Source organism: Pongo pygmaeus, chromosome 11 (genome assembly GCF_028885625.2).
Source record: "Pongo pygmaeus isolate AG05252 chromosome 11, NHGRI_mPonPyg2-v2.0_pri, whole genome shotgun sequence".
Classification (NCBI taxonomy): domain Eukaryota; kingdom Metazoa; phylum Chordata; class Mammalia; order Primates; family Hominidae; genus Pongo; species Pongo pygmaeus.
Genome location: NC_072384.2, coordinates 20,421,836 through 20,443,744, shown reverse-complemented (window position 1 = coordinate 20,443,744; position 21,909 = coordinate 20,421,836). Strand labels below are relative to the sequence as shown.

Below are 21,909 nucleotides of genomic sequence, written 5' to 3'. Positions count from 1 at the left end.
AGCAATGATCCAATATATTATATATGCTCATGATATGAGTCAACACTCATAGAAAAATAAATGCAAATAAATCTAAAACACATAAAAATATGTCTGACTTTGCTTATAGGAAAAAATAAATGCTAATGAATATGACATTGAGATCCAATTTTTCACATATCAAATTGCAGTGATCCAAAAGATTGACAATACTCCACTGCTAAGCCTGCTAGGGAAAAGGCCTTTCCCCTATAATATCACTAATATTCTCATTTTCATTAGCACTTATTTTTCTATAAGTAAAGTCAGACATCTTTTATCTGTTTTAGATTTATTTGCATTTATTTTTATATGAGTGTCCACTCATATCATCAGCATATATTCCTATAGGTTGTTACCTGTCTTGTCTTTAATTTTAACTTGTAAAAATATATTAGAAATGTTAGTACTTTGTGATGCAAATTGTAATTTTTGCCAGTTTGTCCATTTGCCCTTTTTTTATTTATTATATCTTTTTCCACTCAAAACGTTCGTTTATTTTTAAAAATTTATTTTGAATATCAAGAAATTTATCTATATTTTCTTTTATTGCTTCTGGATTTTGAATCATTGTTAGTAATACTTTTGCTGCTTCTAATTTACATAGAAATTCAGCCTTGTTTTTCTCTAGTGCATGTATGTATTCTATTTTTCAATATTTAAATCTCTGATTCAATTAAAATTTGATCCTGGTCTGCAGTATGAGGAGTGGATTTAATTTCATCTTTTTGCATATAGTTTCCCAATTATCTCAATACCACATGTAATTTTTTTGTTTTTATACTGATTTGAGTTCCCTTTATCAACAACTATCTACAGTTGTGAATTATTTATTTAAATATTTAGATAAATTATTAAATATTGAACCCCTCTTGATTTTTTGGATTAAACATTCCCTTGGCCATTATGTAATTTTAAAATATGTTATTTAGTTCTGTTTGCTGACACTGTATTTAAAATTTTGTGATTGATATTTATGAGTGATTCCATAATTTTGTTTTTCTTTCTTTATGATGTTTGTCAGGTTAAGGATCAGCTTTGCATTTACTTTACATAAGAAATGTGGAAGATGGGAAGATATATTTCTTTGTCTGTTCTTTGGAGAAATAGAAGTACCAGTGAGATGATTTGTTCTTTGAAAGGTTCATTTGAGAAACCATTTAATCTCACAATATTACAATCTTACTGTATTATCTGAGGGAGTTTTTTGTTTTTGTTTTTTGGGAGATGGAGTATTACTTACTCTGTGACCCAGGCTGGAATGCAATGGCAAAAATGTGGCTCATTGCAGCCTCAAACTCATGGGTTGGGGGAGCTCTTTAAATACTTTTTCTATTTTTTTATAGGAACAGGTCAATTTAAATTTTGTGTCTAGATTGAGGTTAAGTTTGGTAAGTTTAAGACACCGAATTACTCGAGATTTAGAACCATGTCTTTTTTTTTTTTTTGCATGTAATTTTCTCAGAGCTTACCTTAGAGTTAGTGAAAAACAAGTGCATTCCCAATAAATGTGTGTGGAGTATTTGTTCCATAATGTGTTAGGCAAGCAGTGTAGGCCGAATAATTTAGTAAACAATAGTGTATGCTTGTACTTCCTGAAACAGTTGGTGAATTGCACATGTGTGTTTAACTTTGCTTCCTTACACCCCTCATGAAGAATAGTAAATGTTTTTTTTAAAAAAAAAAAAATGGCTCTGTAAGTCAGCAGCGAATCAGAGGAACTCTTTGCCTTTTACCATCTCCAAAACAGCAACTTCAGTGATGGGGCGCTCATAGGAGACTGAAAATTCACCTGGCTAGAAATTAGAGAAGCTGAAGGAGAAGGTAGCCCATCTGGAGTAGCATCTGGTGTGGCTGCCACACGCTAGTAACATGTATCAGAAGATGAGCAATGATGTGTGTGATTTACAGTAGCACCTCATGCCCTTCATTGACCTTACATGCATGGAATCAACGTCTGTGCTATGCTCTTGCACCTGCCACATCTCATGTAAAATGTCTGTTGTGGGATATGCTGACCAGAAACTATGCAAGGAAAGGAATTCTGGTAAATGTAGTTCCAGTTTGGCTTAAATTGACACAACTTGAATCCACCACAATGGCATGACAAAAGGAGACTAATGTAGGGGCACACACACAAACATCCCCCAAAAAACAACAACAACACTCAGAGAGAGAGAGAGAGAGAGAGAGAAGCAAAAACCACAGGAGAAAAGGGCAAGAAAATGTTGAAAGCAGAAAGTGAGTAGATGAATAGGAACAGGTAACAGATTTAACATAATTTAAATGCTGAATCTTAATTTACATGCAGTGAAATCCAAGAAACAAACAAATCCACATTACAAAATCCCCCAAAGGCACAGAAGTAGGAATCATCAGTCACCTTTGCAAGTGAAGGTGAAGGTAAGATAAATACAGGAAGAGTAAATCTACATCTATGTAAGAAGTAGCTAGATTATCAGTCCTCTTTCCAATTGTGGACAATTGGTGATTGCTCCTTCACCACTGAGAGAGAAGACTGGAAGTTTTTCTTTTGTAGAAAACACAATTCCTAAAACTGAGAGAAAACATGTATGGTTGAAGGAGGTTGTACCATATTGAAACTAGGGTACCCTATGAAAACATTTATATAGAGAGAATGCAAGACCTGGCCTTCTTCTCTTCAGCTCTGAGATATTCAGCAGCCAAGCATACATTCTCTAAATCATGGACTCTAACGAGAGCAAGAGAAAGACAAAAGACACTAACATGAGCATTTCTCACAAAATTCTTCAGCCAGATAAGCCTATGTTAAAGTCCTTGGAAGGCAAACCACAGACATTTGTTTACAAATACCAAGTAGTATTTCAGGGACCACTGTCAAATACGAGAGAACATCCCAGAAAGCACTATCACATGAAATATAAGATAGAGATCAAAACAAAACACACAACAATTAAAGCAACTAACCAAACAAGCACAGCTTAAAGGGAACAGCCTATACGGAGCAAAGAAAGGATCAAAGGCACTATAATATGATTAATATTCTCAGAGACATGAATGAAGTATTGTGTCAATGAGTCAAGCATCACTTGCTACTAGAGAAAATAATATTTAAAGGAAAAAAACCAACCTTCTATAATTTTAAAAATGCTACAACTGAAATAGCTTAAAACGGAAACAACCCAAATGTTCTTCAATGGATTAATTATTAAACTGTAATATGTCCATGTTATGAAATACTACTCAGCAGTGAAACTGGAATTGACAACTGAAACATCACAAAGCTTGAATGGATCTCAAGGGAATTATGTTTAGTGAAAAAGTCCAGTTTTAAAAGGAATATCCAGCTTGAGGGTGAGGAGATGCTTTGGGGAGACTACTGTAACCAGACGGGTAGCTCAGTATCCCATGTTGCAGCAAGTCTGAAGAATCCAGAAGATACTTTTGATTTTCAAACACATTTTCAAACATATGAAAAAGACAAAATCGACCAGGCGCGGTGGCTCACACCTGTAATCCCAGCACTTTGGGAGGCCGAGGCGGGTGGATCACGAGGTCAGGAGCTTGAGACCAGCCCGGCCAACATGGTGAAACCTCATCTCTATGAAAAATACAAAAAATAGCTAGGCATAGTGGCATAGGCCTGTAATCCCAGCTACTTGGGAGGCTGAGGCAGGAGAATAGCTTGAACCAGAGAGTCGGAGGTTGTAGTGAGCCAAGATCATACCACTGCACTCCAGCCTGGCGACAGAGCAAGACTCCACCAAAAAAAAAAAAAAAAAAGAAAAGAAAAAAAGAATAAAGACAATATCATGTAATTGTCCCGCATGTATCCTTCATTCAGTCTCAACAGTTATCAATGTTCTCCCATTTTTATTTCGACTTTCCCCTCCTCACTTGTTTGATGCAACATCTTATTTATTTGTTTGTTTGTTTATTTTTTAAACTGAGACCGGGTCTTGCTCTGTCACTCAGGCTGGAGTGCAGTGGCTTAATCATAGCTCACTGCAGCCTCAAACTCTTGGGCTCAAGCTATCCTTCTGCTTCAGCCCCCTGGGTAGTTAAGACTATCGACACAAGCTACCGCACCCAGCTAATTTTAATTTTTTTTGTAAAAACAGGGATCTAACTATGTTGCTCAGGCTGGTCTCGAGCTCTCAGCCTCAAGTGATTGTCCCACCTCAGCCTCCCAAAATGTTGGAATTACAGGTGTGAACCGCTGTGCACAGCTGATGAAGCATTTTAGAAACAAATTGTGGACATATAATTTTACTACAACTACAGTATTAATAGTGAACAACTCTCTAACACAGGACAACTCATCTTTTAAAACATAATCACACTACCATTATTGTACCTATCAAAATTAAAAATGCTTAATATAATCTGTTATAAAATCTGATCTATAATTTTTGTGGTTATCTTAAAACATCTTCCCTCTCTCCCTTCCTCCCTCCCTTCTTTACTTCCTTCCTTCCTTCCTTCTTCTTTCCTTCCTTTCTTTCTTTCTCTCTCCTCTTTTCTTTAATGTGTTTGAATTAGGGTCTAAACAAGATCTAAGCATAGTGTTTTACTGACTGATACATCTTTTGCATTTCAACTCCATTTGTGCCATTTTTGTTGAAGAAACTAAGTCAAACATTCCCGTATTCTAGATTTAACTAATTGCATTCTTGCAGTGTGGCTGGGCATGTTGGCCTCTTTCTGTAAATTGGTGTTTAGATCTTGGGGCTCGAATAAATTTAGCTTCAATATTTTTGGCAAGAATGTGTTTTAGATGGTGTTACATATGTCTTATTGTGCCACGTTAGAGGCACCCTGATAATCACTTTTCATGACATTAAGATTGACCCATGAGTTCAGGTGTTAATTGAATCCACCGACTAAAATATCCTATTAATGTTTCAACTAATGGTTTGGCAGTCCTTGATGATCATTGTTTAATCCTTTATCTCACTGGGCATTACTAAAGGATGATTTTCAAATTCTATTATTCTTTTGCAGATTCTGGTTTGGCTATTCTCTAAAGATTTTTTTCATGGACGGTTAAGTTGCATTCAAATACATTTATACAAGAAAGACAGGATATGATCTCTATTCTTTCTAATATTCAGAACATGACATCATTCTTTATTAAACTTCAGAGGGGACTAGTGGACTTGAGTAGAGAGACAAGATAGATGCTAGGTAGGTAGATAGATAGATAGACACATATATACATATATACATACATACCTACATACATATATGCATACATATATAAATTGATTGATGGATAGATAGAAACTAATAAATTGTATATATTTAACAATCAAAGTGACTATTATTTTTTATGCCCAAATTGTCCCATCAAATTAACTCCTGGGCTGTTTTGAGATAATTCCAGTCTTTAATAGTCTTGTTTTTAGGTAAAGCAAGACATTCCACTTTCATTCTGTACTTTTCATGGTCCCAAAATTGAATCAGTAAAATCTTTGTCCCTTGTATGTGAGAACTTTTATTTAGAGGCAACTTTCTGTGAATTAGGTTGCTTCTTACACTTTCAGAGGTCCAAATGTGAAAATGCATCATTTTTTAAAAGCATTAAATTATGAGCTTAAGCTTATTACCAACTCTAAGACATGTTGCAGAATTTTATCTAGTGTTTGCATTTTATATTTTGTCTGTTATGATAAGTAATTTAGTTTCTGTTGATAAGATAATTATTAGCTTTTTCTTGCTATGTTTAATAGTTTCATAATATAATAGCAATATTTTTTAAAATGAGGTTATTAAATGTATTTTTATATTTTAAATTTTTTTGGTAGGATACATCCTACTAGTCAAACTACTGTTTCAATATCAAATATGTTTAAATCTATACTTTCATAATAATACTAAAAATATTTTCATTGGTTACTTTGGGGCACCCTAGGGAAACATTTCAGCATTTCGAAACTGATGAATTAAAGGGAAAGCATCAACCATGTAACTCGCTTTTCCCAAATAATCTTGTAGTTTAGGGAAATCAAATGATGAGGGATGTTTCAGTTTTGTAAAGCATTCCCATTAATAAATCAGGAAGGGATGATAGCATTAGATTAACCACCTACAAGCTGGTTTGTCTTTGGGCAAAGTACTTACATTTTATGAACTCATTTACAGTGTCCATAAATGGCAATGCTGTTACCAGGCTTTGCCCTCAGAGATCTCCCAGTTATGAGCCAGCATTTAAGAAACAAGTATATCAATAACAGTAGGTTAACTAAGGTGAGAAATCACCCCAAGATCTCAATGACTTAGTGAAATAAACATTTATTTTATGTTCACATCCCCATGCAGTGTGACCTGTTCAATGAAGTCAAACAATGATAAAATCCATGTCTACCCTATTGATTCATTTCATTTAGCTTCTTGGGATTTTTTTCTGAGAATTTGGATGGCTCACTGATTTGCCTTGGGCAATGGGGCATCAGCAAACATCATGCAAGCACAGGCCTGACAAGTACTTGGTTTCTTGCTGTTCTGGGAGGCTGTACCATATAAACTCCCCTGCTAGAGTGTGAGAGGCCACGTGGGCTGAAGCAAATAATTACAGCTTACCACCACCCAGCCCGGCTGACCCAGCAGCTGACTACAGATGCATGAACTGCCCAGCTAATCCCAGACTAAATGACTGGCCTGCAGAATCATGGCTTAGTCATGATTTAAAGACAAATTTGGAGTTTTATGTGTGTTTGTTTTTATACAGCAAAATAACTGATGCACTGAGGATATAGATGATGAAAGATTAGCAATATACTGGGAGTTGCTGAAGCTGATTGTAATGCTAGCAGGATCCTCTCTATGCTCTTTGTATTTGAACATTTCTGTAATGAGAAAGTTAAGAAGAAAATATTAAATTTCAATATTGCTTTAAATAATTCTTGGTTAAATTCATTTGTTTTCATTTTCTTTCAATGTTTAAGAACTGTTATTCTAGGCCAAGTGTGGTGGCTCACGCCTGTAATCCCAGCACTTTGGGAGGCCGAGGCAGGTGGATCACAAAGTCAGGAGTCTGAGATCAGCCTGACTAACATGGTGAAACCCTGTCTCTACTAAAAACAGAAAAATTAGCCAGGTGTGGTGGCGTGTGCCTATAGTCCCAGCTACTTGGGAGGCTGAGACAGGAGAATTGCTTGGACCTGGCGGAGGTTGCAGTGAGGCAAGAGCATGCCACTGCATTCCAGCCTGGGTGAAAGAGCAAGACTCTGTCAAAAAAAAAAAAAAAAAAAAAAGGAAGGAAAGAAAGAAAGAAAAAGTGTTATTATATTTAACTTTTAAAAATTGTTGAAAATAGTTTTATGGTTTCAAAATTAAAAATATAAGACATTCAGAAATGTCTCACTTTCATCTCTGTCCCCTCTCACATTTTTCCTCTCTCCATAGTTATCCTCTTACGTCAATTCTTACCTGAACATTTTTGTAGATATTTTAGATAGTTTTTAATAAATTTGGAGTTAAATTAGCAATTTATATGTAGAAAACTAGGCAAATGAGAAAATATGCTAATTTTAAATTTCAAGAAAAACTAAATTTTGTTCAGAAAAGAAAAAGTAATCACTTTATAATATGTAGTTAATCTATCAATAGCATTTACAATGTCATATCACCTAAACAATAATCATTGACCTAACTAAAATTATTATACAACTAGATTGGATGGATGGGGGAATGGAAAGTTGTTTTTATTTTGGGGATGGGGAGATAAAAAGGGCTAAATTCCCATTTTCCAACTGTTAAATAGATAACTTGTAAAAGTAAAAAAAAATTAAGAAGTAACAATATAGACATGCTATTTAGTCATTCTAGTCAATAACAGAAAAATGAACTAAGAATGAAAAGTTATTCCTGTGCAGAAGGGAAGTTGGAGCTACTGATCTTTTGTAACAAGGCTTGTGGTTTATGATGAAAATTGAAAAAAAAATCAGGTATACAAAAACTGTATTAGTCCGTTTTCATGCTGCTGATAAAAACATACCTGAGACTGGGCAATTTACAAAAGAAAGAGGTTTAATTGGACTCACAGTTTCCCGTGTCTGGGAAAACCTCACAATCATGACAGAAGGCAAGGAGGAACAAGTCATATGTTAAGTGGATGGCAGCAGGCAAAGAAAAAAGAGCTTGTGCAGGGAAACTCTCCCTTTTAAAAATGATCGGATCTCTTGAGACTCATTAACTATCATGAGAGCAGCTCAGGAAAGACCCACCCCCTAATTCAATTACCTCCCACCAGGTTCCTCCCACAACACACAGGAACTGTGGGAGTTACGATTTAAGATGAGATTTGGGTGGGGACACAGCCAAACCATATTAAAAACTCATAAAAAAAGGAGAGGTAACAAGTCATGAAACAATACTACTACTATTAGTAATATAGGCTCATATTAATCAAGCACTTTCTATGTGCCATATGTGGATTATGTCTTTGAATCCTTACTCCAACAGTATGAGGGAGGCTCTTTTTGAGTTACTGTAGTCTAATGAGACAATTTATGCTTTGCGAGTTGATTAGCTACCTATTGTAATGAAGGATTCTAAAACAACACCTGGAAACAACAGACATTATCATCTCAGAGTGTCTCTGGGTCCGTAAGCAGCTTAGCTAGGTGATTCTGGCTCGGTCTCTCATGCAGCTGCAAAAAAGATGTCCACAGGGCTGCTTTCATTTTAAGGCTTGATGTGGGGATTTTGCTTTGGTGCCCATTCGCAGGGCATGCTGCCGAAACTTCCAGGCTCACTCCTGTGGGCATCTTGCAAAGGCTGCCTTGTTGCAAGGGCTGAGAGTTGGCTTCTACCACAGTGAGTGATCTAGAACACCCAAGATGGAAGTCACTGTTTTTTAATAATCTAATCTTGGAAATGGTGTCTACCACACTATCATATTCTATTTGTTAGAGCAAGCCAGTAAGTCCAGCCCACTTGGAGGGAGGATGTGATTTTGTCAGCAGAACATGAATCGCAGGAAGTATCTGTCCATCACGGGAATTACCTTAGAGGTTGCCTAGCACAGGTGTGGTAGCTTGTCCACGTTTCCACAGGGAGTAAGGGGTAGCCCCGCAAGGCAAAACCACCCATTCTGATTCCAAGGTTTATGTTCTTAACTACTATGCAACTGCTCACATGCTGTGGGATGGTGTTTACCTTTTGTGTGACAACAGCAACTCCTTCCACATAGCTGTCATCCTGGGAATGTGGGAGTGGTTGAGAGGTCAACATAGACAAGAGATGATTTTCACCTTTGTGACAAACACCCAAGGGCATTATCAGGTTTAGGCAAACAAAAATAATCTGTACATTATGCTCATAATGTGGGGCACAGATTGTGGCACTCCCACATACCTCCTGCTGCGGAAAGTTTGCAGGAATGCAAGAGAGAACGCCATGAGAACAAGGATAACCTTGAGTTCACTCTAATTTATAAAAAGTCAAACCCTCTCAGGCTTCATAACTTTCCTGGTAATAAATTATTTGAGGCACCCCTCACATTTGATCATGACAAACTGCAGCTTCCTATTCCTGGGATGGGACATTAGTCACAAGCGGCAGGAGTTGGCTAGGAGAGGAGTTGATACTATATCTTGAAAGCTGTTGGGAGCCACTGAAGTGTTTAAAGCATCATAGGGTGACATGATTGGAGATGTACCTGCTGCTCTGAGCTACAGCATTTTGTCTGAAGCATCAGACAACATTCTGTATTCTCATGTGTGAGACAGTAGATGTCTCCTTTGTACCCCCAACAGATTTATTCATGTTAGCCTAATAAAATTTATATATTTCCCAAACCTGCAGATTGGTCAAAGCTCCCTATGTCAGGACACCTGAACCTGCCTCTATCTGAGCATGCAGACTTTTGTGGCTGCCCACCAAGCTGTGAGCTTTCTGAGGTAGAGATTTATTGCCTCCTCCAGGGTTCCATCCTCTGGTGGCAACCTCATCGGTTGACACGTATTAGGAACTCAATAAATGCTTATTAAGTCAAAATAAACTGAACTTCATTGTGCACTTACTACATGTTATGTACTATACTTAGTACTAGGTACATAAAAATAAGACAGTCTGGGCCAGGCTCAGTGGCTCACACATGTAATCCCAGCACTTTGGGAGGCCGAGGTGGGTGGATCACGAGGTCAGGAGTTCGAGACCAGCCTGATCAATATGGTGAAACCCCGTCTCTACTAAAAATATAAAAATTAGCTGGGCATGGTGGCATGTGCCTATAATCTCAGCTACTCCGGAGGCTGAGGCAGGAGGATCTCTTGAACCCAGGAGGCAGAGTTTGCAGTGAGCCAAGATCAAGCCACGGCACTCCAGCCTGGGCAACAGAGCAGACTATACCTCAAGAAAAAAAAAGAAAAAGTCTTTTATTAGTAAAAAGCCATACTGTATGTAAGCAGTTATTTTTTTGATTCATGAGTCAAACATTTGCTCAGGCCCTGCTGTGATTGTTGCACTCTGCTAGATGCTGGGGCACAACATCAAATGACACGTGACCACTACCCTTACAGGTTCTGTAACCCATTGAAAGAGACACAATGGTGTTTGGATGATCCAAGCTCAGTATACAGTGGGAGCAAGGAGGAAGGTCATACACATAAGCAAAGAGGAAGGCCATGTAAGAGGTGAGGGGCCACATTTTGAGAGGCATTACCTCTGCACTGATTTTAAAAGAATGAATAAATTTAAATAAATGGAAAATAAGGCTGGGCCTGGCGGATCATGCCTATAATCCCAGCAGCTTGAGAGACTGAGGCAGGAGAATTGGTTGAGGCTAGGAGTTCAAGACCAGTCTGGATAATGAGTGAGACCGCATCTCTATAAATTTTTTTTTTTTAAATTAGTCAGGGTGGTGGTTCACACCTATACTCCCAGCTAGTTGGGAGACTGAGGTGGGAGATCACATGAGCCTGGGAGTTTGAGGCTGCAATGTGCCATGAGCTGTGATCGTGCTACTGCAGTCTAAAAAAAAATAATAAAAAGAGAGAGAGAGAGAGATGAATGGAAAATCTGAATGTCAAACATCAGTAACAAGACACTGGTACTGGTGTGTTAAGGCTTGGGAAAAAAGTCGAGGATATAGAAGAAGGGAAATGAATACACATAGAGCAAATCTAAGTAGGAGTTACTGATTCCTGCAAAGGGATATGCAGAGCCAAGCAAAGTTTTCTCTCTGCTGCCTTTGTCTTTCCAGCCATCTACGAGCAATCCTGTGAGGTGTACAGGCACCAGGGGAATACAGCCGGCTTCTTCTACATCGACTCGGATGGCAGCGGCCCACTGGGACCTCTCCAGGTGTACTGCAATATCACTGGTAAGGGTGCAGTAGCCCTACTCACACTTAACCACCCCACTTCATGGAAGGAAGCAAAAAGAAATTCACTGGAGGGGGATACCTTTGTGAATAAAAATTTGAAAGACCAACTGGTCTCCTTTGGGGAGGAAATGGTATTCTGGTGAGTAATGCAAATTTGCAGCTAGGTTAATTTTCATGAGACAGAAAAAAGAAAACTTGTTAATGGTCTTGATAATGTTTCACTGAAGCAAGAATTAATTATCAGTGGTTTTCTTTAGGGCCTCCAAGGGCATTTTCTCTCTTGAAACCCAAAAACAGAAAGAAAAGGTAAATAAGCAAACAAACAAACAAAACTCCAAATCAATGGGAAGCCCTGACTCAGGAAGCTGGAAAGCTTGATTCCAGTTTGGCCCCAAGGAATGCATGACTCTTAGGTGAATATTATAGTCTCTCGGAGCTTTATCAGTGAGATGGGAATAATAGTGTCTACCCCCAGAGCTGTGAGGATTAGAAACAATCATGTGTATTGGAGCAGCTAGCCAGGCTGGTTGTTCTTAGATGCCTAACCAAGACAAAAAACAAAACAAAAAGGTGAGCTTTTTCATTTTTCTCTGGAAATTTCTTGATAGCTTAAACTTATTTCTTAAATGCAGAAGGACACGGTAAGAGGCAATCATTACATGGGCTTAGAAACAGCATATGATCCTTAATTTACCATGAAATATATTTCCACAAAACCAAATCTTGAGGTTATCATTATTTAAAAATCCAGCTATGCAGCGAGGTGCAACGGCCCACACCTGTAATCCCAGCACCTTGGGAGGCTGAGGCGGGCAGATTACGAGGTCAGGAGATCCAGACAATCCTGGCCAACATGGTGAAACCCCATCTCTACTAAAAATACAAAAATTAGCTGGGTGCGGTGGCCTGTGACTGTAATCCCAGCTACTCCCAAGGCTGAGGTACGAGACTCACTTGAACCCAGGAGGCAGAGGTTGCAGTGAGCTGAGATCGCACCACTGCACTCCAGCCTGCGACAGGGTGAGACTCCATCTCAAAAAAAAAAAAAAAAAAAAATTCCACCTATGCAAGCACTCCTACTATTATGAGCATCATTAATTGGCACACACACATTTTTTGTTTGTTTGCTTGTTTCAAGCACTGGTCTTCAGAGATGCCAGCTGCATCATGTAATGAAGCAGGAACATAGGGGCCTCTTTAGGCTCATTGAGCCGTCAGGCCTCAGGATTTTCTTCAACAAAGCAACCACATTTATGGAGTGCTTTCTGTAGGCAGACACTGTTTAGGATACAGAGGGTATGAAAAGTAAGACACAGTGGCTATTGTTCATGAGGCAGTAAAGTCAGGAACACTACCATGAGGTATCTCCAGCGAAATGCAAGAAAACTATTGAAAGAAATGGTGAGGGAGGAAGCACAGTGATTTGCCCATCTGGATGCAAAGTTCCATGCTGTCTGTGTAGAAAATGCTGGTGACCTGGCATTGGGTGCCATGGCCTTGCATTTCCATAATACTTTATCTCTCCAAAATGGTTGTATGATAGCTGCTTTTCAAAAGCCCTGTAACATAATTAGAAATTGTGTTCCTGTTGTCTTTTCATGGTTGTGGGAACCTATAGTGTTCAACAACCTGGTCAAAAACTAGGCTTCTCAGTGGATCTCGGTTATTTTTAAAATATAATTAACATATGGACTCTTGCTAAAAAGGCAGATTTCCCAGCCCCAGAAATTCCAATTCAGTAACTGCACTTTTACTGAGGTTTTCAAGTGATTCTGATGCAAATTGTCCCTGTTCCACTTTTCCAAAAAACAGAGAAAGTAATTTGGCTACAGAATAAGGCAAAAGAGATAAATGCCCACTGCTGAGTGGCCAGGTGTGACTTGTAATAATAGGAGTGGTATAATGGACAGCAATTACTGAGCTTCGAGTCTCTCTGGGAATTGAGCTGGGAATTTACAAATACCATCTCTTTTCATCCTCACAACAAAAATCAGAGGCAGACATTTTTTATCTCCATCTAACATAGAAGGGAAGAGAATATGAGCATTTCATGACTGGCTCAAGGTAATAGATTCTGTGACTAACAGTCAAGGCTTAGGAAGCGGGCATAGCCTTCTGGTTCAGTAATAATCCATATCACTAAAATGTTAATTGGATACGTTCTGTTACATATATTTTGTTTTTAAACAGTGTTGTTTTATTTTTAGAAAATTTTGTAACAAAAATAATCAATGTTAATTGAAGAAATTTTGAGAGAAAAAGGTATGAAGGAAATATTAAAGCCAACTGTAATCCACAATCCAGAGATCGCCATTGTTATTAAATTATTAGAATTTCCTCAAGACATTTTAAAATGAATGTTTATGTGTGGTTTTGCTATGAATGCATATGTTATATATATACGTACAGACAGAGAAATGTACATATACATTTAAATTATAAATTTTAATTTTAATGTGTGGCGTAGATTTTCCCTATTAAAATATATTTTGAAATCAAGATAAATATAGCTTAGAAATGTTAAACTGTTCAAAATAACGCAAGGACAAGGACATAGACAGCCTGATTGATACATAGGTTTCATGTACATGAAACTCTCTGCCTCACCGTCCAACAGCCTTCTCCCAGGGTTTATGTTTGATCACTTGTCCAAGAATGGCTAAAGGTGAATGTGTACTTGTATTTAAAGGTTACTGTTTTGCTGATGTGATCCTGAAGAAATTAGAGCCTCTGAATTGTGTCCCGAGTTGATCAGCTTGATGTGTATTGTGGGGTATTTTTTTCAAATATGATTTTTTTGGGTCTTATTCAGCTGCACGATGTGTAAGTTTCTGTTTTTATTTTTTAAAATACCTGTAAAAATAAAAGCAGACCAGGCACAGTGATTTATACCTGTAATCCCAACACTTTGGGAGGCCAAGGCAGGAGGATCATTTGAGGTCAGGAGTTCGAGACCAGCTTGACCAACATGGTGAAAACCCATCTCTACTAAAAATACAAAAATTAGCCGGGTATGGTGGTGTACACATGTAGTCCCAGCTACTTGGAGGCTGAGGCAGGAGAATCACATAAACCTGGGAGGCAGAGATTGCAGTGAGCTGAGATTGTGCCACTGCACTCCAGCCTGGATGACAGAGTGAGACTCTGTCTCAAATAAATAAACAAATAAACAAATAAAAATAAAATAAAAGCAAAGCTCTGTGTAGGCTGAACTACACAACTCTCATATTTAAATGGAAAACAATTTTCTGATACATACATGTAATGATGATCAAACATGCATCTTTCTATTTGAAAATTTTATAAGTTGAATGTTGTTAAAACATGAGTGACTTATGACACTATGAAAAGTGTGACACAGTGGTCCAGGGAAGAGAGTCAGGAAGAAGGGAGAGAAGAAACAGAAGTAAACTTGTGCTATCTTTAACACTGGGATAATCCCAGAATGGGTGTCCAGAGCACCAGAAGGCAGGAAAACCAAGCTCTCTTTCTGCACCTTGTGCCTGTCAGCTCAGTTAAGTGCCTGGGGCCCAGGCCCACATCTGTAAAATTAAGATCTGGGTCCTCTGGCTTCCACAACCTTTCCTCATTGAGAATTCTCTGAGCTCTTCTTTGAGGTTCCAGAGAAAAGAGGCTTTTCTTCTAAGAAGTCTACAGATACTTGCAAATGGATGTCATGGGACTGAAGATGGACAGGTTTCCATTGCAGAAAGCAATAGTACATTTGAGTCCCAGCTGTCTCCTCTTACAGTGCACCCTGGGGAACATGAGCTCCCCCTTCCTATATGCAAAGTAGTCCCTAACCTGTCCTGGGAGATGTAAGTCTGTGCATCTCACCTGCACACAGGGCAGTCTTCAGGAGGGGAGTTCCCCAAATGCTCAACCAGCAACCACCCTATGTAATGTAAAAAGGCATAATCTCTGCGAAAGAAAATTAACTTAAGGGAGGTGATTAAGCTTATTGATAAAGTGGACTGAATCTGGACCTCCATACACTTTTGACAGGGTGCCATCCTTGGAACTATGTTCTAAGTTGCTTCACCACAGGGCTATCAGATGGGAGATGGGGAGAGCACAATTTTTGGATGGAAAATTGAGTGAAGTGATGGATAAGGAAGTTGAAGAGTAAGCTTCCACAGGAACACACACTTATCAGACTTTTAACAATTTTTTTAAGTGATTTACAGAAAGGTTCAGCCAATATAATTTTACTCAATATAAATTTGGGCATTGTGGGCACAGTGAAATTGCTGTAGTTTTATTAGTGTGTCTATATTAGTTTCCTAGGGTTCTGTAACAAACTACATAACACTGGTTTTATTTCACACCACTGCAATAAAATGAGTATCACAATAAAGCAAGTCACATGAATTTTCTGGTTTCCAAGTGTTACCGCAAAGGGGTCCTGATCCAGACCCCAAGAGAAAGTTCTTGGACTTCACTCAAGAAAGAATTTGGAGAGAGTCTATATAGTAAAGTTAAAGCAAGTTTATTAAGAAAGTAAAGGAATAAAGAATAGCTACTCCATAGGCAGAGCAGCCCCAAGGGTTGCTGATTGGCCATTTTTATGGTTATTTCTTGATTATATGCTACACAAGGGAGGATTAATCATGAGTTTTCCAGGAAAGTGGTGGACAATTCTCAGGACTGAGGGTTTCTCCCCTTTTTAGACCATGTATGATAACTTCCTGATGTTGCCATGACATTTGTAAACTGTCATGGCTCTGGTGGGAGTGTCTTTTAGCATGCTAAGGCATTATTATTAGTATATAATGAGCAGTGAGGATGACCAGAGGTCAGTTTTGTCACCATCTCAGTTTTGGTGGCATTTGGCCAGCTTCTTTATGGCATGCTGTTTTATCAGCAAGGTCTTTGTGACCAGTATCTTGTGCCAACCTCCTATCTCATCCTGTGACTAAGAATGCCTTAACCTCCTGAGGATGCAGCCTAGTAGGTCTCAGCCTTATTTTACCCAGTCCCTATTCAAGACAGAGTCACTCTGGTTTAAATGTCTCTGACACAAGTTCATATAAAAGTTATGTTTACACTACATGGTAAACTATTAATTGTGCAATAACATTATATATATATATATATATAAAAATCTATGTCTTAATTAAAAAATACTTTACTGCTAAAAAATGCTAACAATCTTCTGAGCCTTCAGTGAGTCTTAAGAGACCCAGTCATTTTTGCTGGTGGAGGAAAAAGATGTTAATGGCTGCTAACCGATTAGGATGGTGGTTGCTGAAGGTTGGGGTGGCTGTGGCAATTTCTTAAAATAAGACTACAATAAAGCACGTCACATAATTGACTATTTCTTTTATGAAGGATTTCTCTGTAGTGTGTAATTTTGTTTGATAGCATTTCACCCACAGTAGAACTTCTTTCAAAATTGAAGTTTTCAAATTCAGTTTTCAAAATCATTCCAAATTCTGCCACTGCTTTAGCAACTAAGCTTGTGGAATATTCTAAATCTTTTGTTGTCACTTTAGCAATGTTTACAGCCTCTTCACCAAGAGTAGATTCCATCTCAAGAAGCCACTTTATTTGTTCATCCATAAGAAGCAACCCCTCATCCGTTAAAATTTTATCATGAGAATATAGCAGTTCAGTCACATCTTCAGGTTCCACTTCTAATTCTAGTTCTCTTGCTATTTCCTCTAAATCTGCAGTTACTTTCTCCACTGAAGTAATGAACTTCTCAAAATCATCCATGAGGACTGGAATCAACTTCTTCCAATCTCCTTTTTGATATTTTGGCCTCTCCATAAATCATGAATGTTCTTAATGAGATCTACAATGGCAAATGCTTTCCAGAAGGTCTTCAATTTATTTTGCCCAAACACATTGGAGGAATTACTATCTATGGCATTTGTAGACTTATAAACTGTATTTCTTAAGTAATAAGACTGAAAAGTCAAAATTACTCCTTGATCCATGGGCTGCAGAGTAAATGTTGTGATAGCAGGCAGGAAAACAACATTAACCTCCTTGTAGATCTCCATCAGAGCTCTTGAGTGACCTGGTTCATTGTCCATAAGCAGTAATATTTTGAAAGAAATCCTTTTTTTGTTGTTTATGAACAGGAGTTCTCAATGGTGGGCTTAAAATATTCAGTAAACCATGCTGTCAACAAATGTGGTTCCATCCAGGCTTTATTATTCCATTTAGAGAGTACAGGCAGAGTAGGGTTAGCATAATTCTTATGGATCCTAGGATTTTGAGAATGGCAAATGAGCATTAGCACTTGCATTAGTCCCTACCAAGAGGTACAGCCTATCCTTGGAAGCTTTAAAGGTAGGCATTGTCTTTCTTCTCTTCTCTACCTCTGAAAATCTTAGACGGCACCTATTGCTTAGTGTAGCCACTTTCATCAGTGATCTTTGTTATACCTTCTGGGTAACTTACATCAGCACTTGCTGCTTCACCTTAAACTTTTATGTTATGAAGATGGCTTCTTTAATTAAACCTCATGATCCAGCCTCTGCTAGCTTCAAACTTTTCTTCTGCAGCTTCCTCACCTCTCTCAGCCTCCATAGAATTGAAGAGAGTTAGGGCCTTGCTCTGGGTTAGGCTTTGGTTTAAGGGAATGTCGTGCCTGACTTGATCTTCTATTCAGCAGCTAAAATTTTCTCCACATCACCAAGAAGGCTGTTTTGCTTTCTTATCATTCACATGTTCACTGAAGTAGCACTTTTAATTTTCTTCAAGAACTTTTCCTTTGCATTCACAACTTGGCTAACTCGCACAAGAGGCCCAGCTTTTGGTCTATCTCCACTGTCAACACACCTTCCTCATTAAGGTTAATCATTTCCAGCTTTTGATTTAAAATAAGCAATGTGCCACTCTTCCTTTCACTTGAATTCTTAGAGCTTATTGTAGGGTTACTATTTGGCCTAATTTTAATATTGTTCCATCTCAGGGAATACGGAGGCCTGAGGAGAAGGAAAGAGACAGAAATCATTGGCCAGTAGAGCAGTCAGAACACACAATATTGGTCAATTAAGTTCATTGCCTTATATGGGTGCAGTTCATGATGCCCCAAAACAATTACAATAGTAACATTAGTGACCACTGATCACAGATCACCATAGCAGATGTAATAATAATAAACAATTTGAAATATTTCAATGGTGGATTCATGGCTCTTGCCAATGTTAAGGCTCTAGGGATATAACAATGATAATAATGTAATATAATAATGATGATAATAATAATAAACATAAATTACCAAAATGTAACACAGAGACATGAAGTGAGCACACAATATTGGAAAAATGGTACCAACAGACTTGCTCAACATAGGGTTGCCACAAACCTTCACTTTTTTTTTAATGAACTATCTGTGAAGCACAGTAAAGTGAAGTTCAATAAAACAAGCTATGCTTGAACCAGAGACTGGGTGACTTAGAGGTATATTTTCTCACAGTTCTAGAGCCCACAAATCCAAAAATACTTGCAGTGCCACACTTCCTGTTAAACCTGTAGGGTGAATCTCTTCTTGCCACTTCCTAGCTTTTGATGGTTTGCTCAATCCTTGGCACTCCTTCACTTGCAGCCTCAGCACTTTAATCTCTGCCTTCTAGAGATTGCTACCCTGCCTTCATGTGATGTTGTCACGTGGTCTTCTCCTCCCATGTGCCTGTGTGTCCATTTCTTTTCTTCTTGCAAGGATACCCTTCATACTGGATTAAGCCCACACTAACAGAGTGTGACTTCATTTTAACTTGTTTATGACTGTAAAGAATCTCTTTCCAAATAGGTTACATTCACAGGTACTGAGGGTTAGGACTTCAATATATTATCTTTCTGGTGACAAAATTCAACCCTTAATAGTATTATTTCAGTCTTCTTCACAGACTAATCAAGGAGATGACACAGCAGTAATTAAAGTATAAGGACAATGACAAGGTGTGCATAGTGCTTGTTGGGAGCTCACAGGAGGGACCCTAACCTAGCCTGGTGTGCAGTGGGAAGGCTACTGGGCAGCAGATAATGCCTCTGTAACCTGGATCGGAGTAGAAGCTGGTCAAGAGCTGCAGGAAAGCATTTCCAGGAAGACAGAATGAAGGGCAGGAACAAAGGCCCAGCATCCCTAGAACCTGCATATTTTTAGGAGTCGCCAACCCACTGAACTGACTCGATAGGTTGGAACCCAGAAAATCTCATAAAGCTGTGACTGAACAGAAGAGAAAGGATCAAATTGACTTGAGCAGCAGCAAGCAATGGCTGTTGAAGCTCTGCAATCTGAACTAGAGTTTCCCAGCACAAACTTCTGCTGTCTCAGATTCAACAGAATAGAAAAGGAGGAATGGCATTATCATAGATAGCTCTTCAGCATGTGAGACTATTTAGCTGGCCCTGAAAAAAAAAAAAAAAAAAAAAAAAAAGATGAGCAACAGACTAAGAGGTAGCAACAAGATGTCCTCACAGCATGCATGGACCTTAGCACTGACCCCATATCTGGAGGACAGTGGTTCTCTCATATGGCTTGTTCAAATTAGGGACTATTCATAAAGGTGTAAATATATAAAAGGAATTTATAGTGTTGGGACTATAGCACAGAGATACTAACAGAGTGGGAAAAAGGCACATGTTCAGAAGCTGTGCCTCTGGAGATCTGCGGCCCCCTGTGTGGGAAGCAGCCAGCTCAATCCAATGACCACTTTGACCTCAGTCTCTCATTGCTCCTTCTAGGCTCCTTTCTATGCTCCCCACTGATGAAACCCAATGCAGGAGTGCGTATTGATAGAATGCTTTTAGTCAGCCTTCCTGCGCACAGAGAAGGCTGGAGATGTGTGGGAAGTGGAACTGGTGGGGCAAGTGGAAGATATCCATATTGACCTGCTTAAAGGACTGACCAAAAAGGTCTGGGGAAAATGATTAAAATTCATAAGAATTAAGGATGGTGGTGAGGGTAGGGGCTGTAAGTGAAATTCACAAACCATGCAAATAAATGAAGCGTAGACTTGTTAAATCAATTTTAACCTGAACAAGAAAAGACCACTCTTTATGGGTTAAATGGCACTAAGGTTAGAATGAATGTAAGAAACACACACTGAATAAGAGATTTAGGAAATGACCTACCCCAAGATTTAATACAGATACTCAATTTATAAACAACTTAGAAACAAGTAAATAGGTAAGAAAAACTCTGACATGCTTAAACTTAATATTTCGTCAAAAGGTAGTTCTCGGCTTCATACCTCCATCTGATGATAAAAATCTGTAATGGATGCAGAGCATTTCAGCGAATGATGTAGGAGTTAGTGATCATCCTTTGCTGCACCAATTTAATTGGGTTGGTAAGGAAAGATGCATTTGAGACAAGCAGGAGTCCACTGGGGACTAAGAATTGGGTTTCTCGATGAAAATGCACATAAGGTGATCTTGCAGGATGGGTGAGATGTCATCAGGAAGCAAAGGAGTTCTTGAAACTGGGTCTCATATAAAAGAAAAGGTGAAAGAGCAGGTCACAGTAACTAATTGAAATCCATGAACACCTGAGGTGGCTGTATAGGAAGCTTGGGTTGATAAAACAGAAGAATCGGCTTCTAAGCTGGGGCTATCTGCCCTTGGGGTGATGGTTAATTTTACGTATCAACTTGGCTGGAACATGGTACTAATATGTGAACATACTATCCTGAATGTTTCCTATAAAAGTGTTTTTGGATGAGATAAACATTTAAATCAGTGGACTTTGAGCAAAGCAGATTGCCCTCCATAATGGGGATGGACCTCATCCAATCAGTTGAAGGCCTTAATAGAACAAACACTAACCTCTCCCAAATGAGGAGGAATTCTGAAAGCAGATGTCTCTGGTCTGGAACTGCAGCTATTTCCTGGGTCTCTTGTCTGCCAGCTTCCCCTGCAGATTTTGGGCACACTAAGCCTTCATAATCCAATTTCTTGAAATCGATCCCCTTCTCTCACTGTCTCATTCATATATATATATATATATATATATATATATATATATATAGTGTACACACACACACAGTTTAGTTTATTCAGATAGTTCTTTCTCTGGACAACCTTGACTCATCCATTTGGGTGTCTCAAGATGGGTTTAATGCCCCTACTCTGTGTTCTGCTCATGACATTAATCACACTGCATTATAATGCAGTGTTTACCTATGTGTCCCCAGAGGACAGTGAGCTCCTTGTTGGAAAATAAGGAACAGGGTGTGATGAATCTTTGGATCTACTTTTATACACACTTGAATGAGTCTAGTGTAAATTGAACTCTGAGAAATCGCTGCCAAATTGAAGACTAATTTCTATCTTTCCCGTTTTTTTCTTTCCTGTTCCCATAATTTATCTTTGACTCAAGCCCTGTTCCATTAAATCAATAACAGTTTGGGACGTTGGAAACAGCCTCAGTGTTTAATCTTGACTGAGCTTGAGTCATTCCTACTCTTTGCAATGCCTTCTATAAGTCCAAGAGTACAGAGTGCCCATCTGTTCCTCACTGCCTTCATGACTGTTTGTTGCTGCCCAACCTCTCTCCAAGTTGCTGTTTTCTTCAAACATAGAAATGACTAATGGGTAGAAATATGATTTGGAGTCACACT

The 21,909-nt window shown here is 38.5% G+C and overlaps 1 protein-coding gene across 1 annotated transcript in view; it reads left to right on the top strand.

The window, feature by feature from the left end:
* Positions 1-21,909, top strand: part of CNTNAP5 (contactin associated protein family member 5) — an 874,937-nt gene that overhangs the window by 548,776 nt on the left and 304,252 nt on the right. Inside the window, exon 12 of the mRNA XM_054478744.1 lies at positions 11,210-11,329. Within this exon, the coding sequence (XP_054334719.1) occupies positions 11,210-11,329 (120 nt within the window). The remainder of the gene's footprint in view (positions 1-11,209; positions 11,330-21,909) is intronic.